The 6,877-nt window shown below is 32.5% G+C and overlaps 1 protein-coding gene across 1 annotated transcript; it reads right to left on the bottom strand.

Moving 5' to 3' along the window:
* Positions 1 to 2,018: 2,018 nt before the first annotated feature.
* On the bottom strand, positions 2,019 to 6,233 carry LOC107927611 (uncharacterized). Its single transcript, XM_016858725.2, has 5 exons — positions 5,968 to 6,233; positions 5,560 to 5,763; positions 5,173 to 5,307; positions 3,044 to 4,741; positions 2,019 to 2,737 (listed from the first exon to the last, which is right to left on the bottom strand). Exons 1-5 carry the CDS (start codon positions 5,993 to 5,995, stop codon positions 2,115 to 2,117), a joined length of 2,688 nt encoding a protein of 895 aa, XP_016714214.1. The 5' UTR covers positions 5,996 to 6,233; the 3' UTR covers positions 2,019 to 2,114.
* Positions 6,234 to 6,877: the final 644 nt, after the last annotated feature.

The raw sequence follows: 6,877 nt of genomic DNA, 5'->3' as shown, positions 1-6,877 counted from the left end.
CGAGTTTTAATTCAATTATAAATTTATTAAAAGAAAATTCTTTTTATAAAATAATTATTATTATTTTAAAGGTATTTATATCTTTATATAATTTGATAAATCTAGAAAATATATATATGTATACTAATTGTTGATACCTAGTTTCATACTTTACTTTACTAGAAAGTTGGCACGGAATGACTGCAACGTCGCATGTGACCTTTTGTCAGGAAGGGCGTACCCCCGATTCTCGGGTGAAATTCAAGTTCAGTAGGGTGGCATTTTTTATGATGGTTTTCTTGTAACCTCTCTCAAAGAGAGTGGAAATGGAATAGCATTCAAGAATGCAATTAATTCCTCGTTAGTTATAGATGTAGAAGGCATGAAAACATGTCTGACACTGATGGATTTTGAATCCTATTTGTAATAGGTTACGACAGAGGAGGTAGCATGCGAGATTTGATCCGACCTTGGCTATTTCAGCTGTGGGTAACTAAGGCTCTACCCTTTCTGCCTTTCCTGATTACCTGATTGTTTTCCTGCTTTGCGAAAGTCTTTTTGAATTATAATGCCACTAATCCAATGCCGCTAATCCAATAGTTTAGATATCCATGCACAGAGAAGCTGCTAGTCTTTTCGACTATGCTTTCCTTTCTAATTTTCCTTCTTACAGGGCACGAAAGGGAGCCTTTCTTTCCAAATATATATATATATAATAGAGTTTAAACTCAAGACACTTTAATATTCACTTTTTCAACTTTTTAAGTGTACGTAATCTAATATATTATACGAATGAGATTGGGGGTTGGATAGTTTTATATATATATATATATAATGTTCTATATAAAAATATGAAATTAATAATAATGCGCACATACTACTTCTTTGACATATGACATTTTCTATTTGAAACGTTTATTTTTAATTTAGGTAAATTATACTTTCACTCCTTGCCTTTTAATTTTTTTTAAAAATTATTCCATGTCTTTTTTTTTAAAATTTATTTTCTTTAAAAATTTATATGTTAAATATAAATTTGATTTTAGATAAACTATCTCTTTATTTTAAGATTTTACTTAATTGGATTGAGTTTTAATTTTTTAATATTAAAATTATTGAAAATTAATTTGCTAAACTTAAAATATAGTTTTTTTTAAAATTATATTTTTATAATATAATAAGAGCTAATTACATTAATTGATTAAAATAGAGCAAAGATAACTATAAAATTATAAAAAAAAGTTTAACAATTTTAACATTAAAAAATTAATTTTAAAATATATATTAAAATAAATAACCTATCAAAATTATTAATAATATTATCTAAATTACTAAAAGTTAATTTTTAATATTCAAATTATAATAAACTTTTTTATTTTTTAATATTAAATAACATTAATATAACCAATTCTAAATTAAATAATTTTAAAAATATTTTTTAATTGTTATAAAGCTAATATAACCAATCAATCCATAAATCACACAAGTATACAAACTAATAAATATTATATTTAAGGGAATGATCCACTTACACCGATATAAAAATTGAGTAGTTTTGCACCATTCCGTAACTTTTTTTGTATGCTTAATATTTTAACAATCCAACTATTCGATTTATTAATATATTTAAACTTGTCATACATGTAAAATTTTGAATCGATTCGATATCTCTATAATATCGATCTAAAAATATTGTCTATATTAACATATATTTAACTTTTGAAAGTTTTGTACATAAGACAAATAGTTAAAAAAAAAATTTAAGTTATGTCAAACTTGACATATATGATCTACATGAATAAATCTTGAAATATGATAATTAGATTGTTAAAATATTATAGGTTTAAAAAATTACAACAAATTCTAAAGCCTCTTAAATTTTACACCGGTTTAAGTGATCTCTCCCCGGATATATTTTTGACTTCAATATTGCTTTTTTTTTAATTATGAGGTTGAAAAGTGAAAAACCAAACACATGTTTGCAAACATATTGCACCCAAAGAACATGAGATTTGTTTCCTAAAATATATGCAAATCCCTGAACTTAAAACAGTTTCATTTGTAAGTTATTGAAGAGAGCACCTACAATCAATAATGTTCTCTAAACTTTAAAGTCTTTAGAGCCTTTTATGATCCTAATTTATAGATGAGCAGCATACAAATTGAAACCACAATGGCCTACCTTTTACTCTCCTTTTCTCTCGCTTAATCTCGGCAGGGAACCTTGCCGGCGAACTCCATTCTTTCTCTACTTCAATGTTAGTTGGCTCAGCTACTGGTGTTTCAGGGCCCGCAGTTGAGCTAACTTTACCTCCCATATCTTCATTATCTTCACCTACTTTATCATAATTTTGACCCACAACTGGTGTGGCGCTTTGTTTTGAATTCGGGGACATCGGTTTTGTTTCACTGTTGGGTTCAGAAAGTAAGTTCTTCAATGGAGTGTGTTGCTTTGCATTCCATTTGGTTACTTTTTTTATGATCTCTTCGTTCTTCTTTCTTCCCAGAGACTCATTTGCACCATGAATAACAGAAGGAAACCAGCCAGCTTGCAAAGGCATCGTTCGAGTGTTTTCAGCAGTTTGTGCTGCCTGAATTTCAGAAAAAGTGGATTTTTCGTTGCTACCTCCAGGCTCAACCAGTGTCATGAAAGATGGTGGCTCAAATTCATCGGACGTATCAAAATGTTGCTTAGATACAGCTTTTGACTTCTTGGTTTTCTCTGCCTTGGAAAAGGCATCCGATTGGGTTGAAAGAACTGTTCAATGCACAAAAACAATAAATGGAATTACTTCTTTAAACACAATGCAGCCACTGTTCAATGAAGTCAGAATTACATCCATGATGATCTACAGAAGCTCATCAATCAAAGTTCAAAATCAGAGAAAATGCAGTAATTCATTAATTAGCCGAAATTTGTACCAACCTAAAGTAGGCTACTTCAGATAAAACCGGTTCTAAACTTCATATAACTTCGTTAGCAGTTAGCCAAGTCGGACTATAAATTCCTTATTTACATCAAAAAAGTTCTCACCACATCGTAAATGAATAGATACTAATGTACCTGAAATAGATCCCCAGTGAGCTTCCAAACTATCAGTATGACTACTGGATCCAATTGAAACATCACCTATAGTTGTATCAGGTTGAGGTTTAATAGGACCAATATCGGCCTCTCCTTGCAAAATTACCGTACTAGTCCCGAATGCATCTAGTCCAGACTCTCTGGTATGGTTATCATCAACAGCACCAGAATTTTGACTGGTAGGGTTGGAATATGAAAGAGAATGCATCAACTCTTTCTTCGATTGGTCTATTGAAGTTCTCTCAGACCCATTTCCTCCTCCATTGTTGTCTACTGCAAAAGACATAAGATCTTCACTAGCACCCTCTCGTATCTTATAATCCATACTTAGTTCGAGTTCTTCATCTTCCCTGTCTGAAACCATATCCAAGTGTGGGCCTTTAGTCTCGTTCACTTCCTCTATGACATCTGGGGATTGATTACCAGTGCTAATGGATTCAGATGTAGAGTTGGCCTTTATCAAATCCTCTATTCCGTCACCACTTTCAACTACATTGATATCATGTTTTTCGGTTTTCTTTTCACCAATATCATCAGAATTGTCAACTTCAAGCAAATTGGATGCTGGATTAGTATGAGATGGAGAAGAATTATTCATAGATTCGAATGATGAGGTTTTCACATAAGTTTGATCATCAATTCTTCCAAGATTATCATCGGGAATACAGATAACATCCTCGCCAACTACATTATTTAACTTTCCAGCCTCAATATCAGCATCCACAACCAATGGTTTCCCCTCAGGTAAATCATTTATCATGCTTCCTGAGAAACCTGTCGGATCTAAATCATCAGCAACATACACAGGCTGTTGTTCTTGGAGAGAGCCAACTTCCTGGTCCTTCTCATTCTCAGTTGTATAGGCATCAACAGGAGACAGTTCATCAGACCATTTATGGTCTTGAAGCAAACCAGCTTTCCCCTCAAAAAGCACTTCTTTAACAGTAGCCTCATGGTTTCCGCCAAGTTCATAGCTGTCTTTGGCAACACGCATATACGAAGCATCTATCTCAATGTCTTCATACAGCTGATTTGTCAGAGCATTATCAGGTTTGTCCTGTAAAACAGAGTCGTGGACTTCTACTGATGGTTCAACAATATTTTCAGCCGATTCAGTCACTGAAGTTATACCCTCACTGTTCGATGTCACAATATCTATTACATTTCTTTCTATACCCGTTCCTGGGTTTCCATTACCACCAGTCTCTTCTTGCTCACCAGTTTCGTTCATGGATGTCTTGGAAGCCAACCTATCACTGGAATCTTCATTCAACTGAAAAATATCTAAAGTTAAACCTAATGTCTTTTCCGAAGTAGGCACTGTTCTTGATACTTCACCAGCAGCTTGTTCACTTGGAAGAATCAAGCCATCCAAGAGGTTTTCATTTAACTCGCCTTCTTCATTTCCATTTGTATTAGTTGGCTGCTCAACAGAGCATTCTGCAGCACTAGCACCAGGATCAACTTCCCTGCTCTCTTCGGGGACACCTTTTAGTGTTTCCGCTTCGATTGGAACAACACCACTAGCAGAAGCAGTTCTATCCTCGGAATCCTTACTATAGCTCAAGCCAACACCTTGGTGCTCTAGTGTGCCATTTGACACAAAAAGCATGCTTTTCGTAAAAGGATTTTCGTTTTGGCTACTTTCAGCTGAATTCTGTGGTGGTTGCACAATTTCTGCATATATAAATGAAACAAAGATATTAAAATAATAAAAAAGAATCTAAACATCGGCAATCAAACCAAATTATAAGGGCTCTGTCATGCAAAATTTCACTGGATTGAGAACACCTAATTCTCAACTTCCATGTGTGTGTATATATACACGAAATCCGCCCCAAACATGATTTTATTTAAGACTCTAGCCCCAACCCCGAATACCAACCAATAGATCTCATATACAAACCATTACTTAAATGCAGGGATAAGCCTGTTTTCTAGAAACTAAAGGAATCAAGATAGATCAGATTCAGATGTGTCATTAATATACAAGCAACTTCTTATAGACATGAGCTAAATTTCTCAGACAAGCCATTAATAAATGCATCTAACACAAACAGACATGTCTGGATTCAAAATAACCCGTGAAGTCTCATAAATAAACTTACCAGAATCTTCTAAATGTTTTAAAGAAATAGTAGCAGGAAGATCCTTTTCGGCAACCGTGTCTGGTTTGCCAACATTATCCAAACTGTCCTGCCTTCCAACACCAAATCTACCATCTTGAAACTCCATTGCAGCATCTGAAAATTCACCAAACTAAAATTCACCAAACTACCTATCTACATAAATTTTGGAACTTTAGTATCTAAAATTCACCAAAATTAACACGGTAAATACAATTAGTTCAACAAACACTCTTTTAAAATTCAACAAATTACCCCAACATGGACTGTTATATAGATCAAAACACCCCCACGCATAGAAAGAGACTATAATTATGAAAACAGTGGAATTTCAACACAAATTCCGAGAATAAAGTAGGATTAAGTTACTTGGGTTTTTGTGATCATCATATGGAACTGGTTCGTCATCAGAACCATTTGTACGTGTTATTTGTTCTGCCGAGGGAACCAGCTTGAAACCTTCAATGGTACCACAAATCTTCTTGTGGGCACGCCTGTGTTTTGCACTAGGATGTGGGTTTGGAAATGGCCACCCACATTTGTGACACAAATGAACTCCATGGCTCTCATGCCCTGCAAAATCAAAGAAACCCCATTAACAAATTTCAAAATTACAAAACTTTTTTCCCCATAATGTGAAAAAAAAAATTAACTTAACCAGAACGAAATGAACAGAAAAATGGTTACTTTATAAACAAGGGGAAAAAAACAATGGAAAAATCAAACAACTTCGACCACCACCAAAATAAATGATTATAAAGCCATGAAAAAAAAAACCTGAGGAATGATGTCTCCCATGATCCATGGATTAAGAAAAAGAAGCAAAATTTAGACTTGTTACACGAAGAAGAAGATGAAGAGAATTAAACTAAAACAATGGGGTTTGGGCTTTTTCCAATAAAGAAGGTTGAAAACACCAAAGGGAAGATTGACTTAATTGAAGTGAGTATATGGTAAGAAATATAAAGGCGAAAAGGGGCTAAAGGGAAATCAGGAAAAGAAAAGGTTATTCTTCTTTTATAAATGCATGTGTTAGTTTGCATGGTGGGTCTTAAAATCAAGTCTTAACAGACAGTGAGTGTATGTATATGTGTATATGTGTATATGTGTATATGTGTAAGTGTATGAAACAATGATGGAGTCTTAAACTCTCTGTATGATGATGATAAAGGCTTTATCCTGTATCCCATGTGCCGCTGCTTATCAACGTCCACTTTCTTTCTGACTTGCTTCAATCCCACTATTCGTCCTTGTGTCCTCTTTATTAAATTATTTTATTATGTTAACAATTTATTGGCTTTTATTTACTATTTAACCTTCAAATTATCTCATTTTTTAATTCAACATAAATTTTAAAATTATACATAAATTTTAGTTAATATATGATATTGTACATAAATGTTTAATAATTTTGTGTAATTTTATACAAGATATTTTGATTTGATTTAATTTTCACAAACTACTAACATCACCTTTTGTATAACACCATTTTATATTTATATATTACATATATAAATAATTATACTTATCAAATATAAAAATAAATTGATAAAATCATTTCTTTAAATGTATAGAATTGAATAAAAATCAAATTTTTATGAACGTATTTAAACCAAAATTAAAATTTTATATATCTAAATTGCACATTGAATCAAAATTCATTTATAATTTTTATTTATCCTTTTAA

This window comes from Gossypium hirsutum, chromosome A10 (genome assembly GCF_007990345.1).
Source record: "Gossypium hirsutum isolate 1008001.06 chromosome A10, Gossypium_hirsutum_v2.1, whole genome shotgun sequence".
NCBI lineage: Eukaryota > Viridiplantae > Streptophyta > Magnoliopsida > Malvales > Malvaceae > Gossypium > Gossypium hirsutum.
This window is presented reverse-complemented; position numbering and strand designations above follow the sequence as displayed.

Bases quoted from the DNA above. Each gene is read 5' to 3' on its own strand.
- LOC107927611 (XM_016858725.2), bottom strand. From the start codon at position 5,995: ATGGATCATGGGAGACATCATTCCTCAG. The intron at 5,308-5,559 runs GTAACTTAATCC...GTGAATTTTCAG, and splicing joins TGATGATCACAAAAACCCAA to ATGCTGCAATGGAGTTTCAA. The intron at 4,742-5,172 runs GTAAGTTTATTT...TTATATATGCAG, and splicing joins AAAACATTTAGAAGATTCTG to AAATTGTGCAACCACCACAG.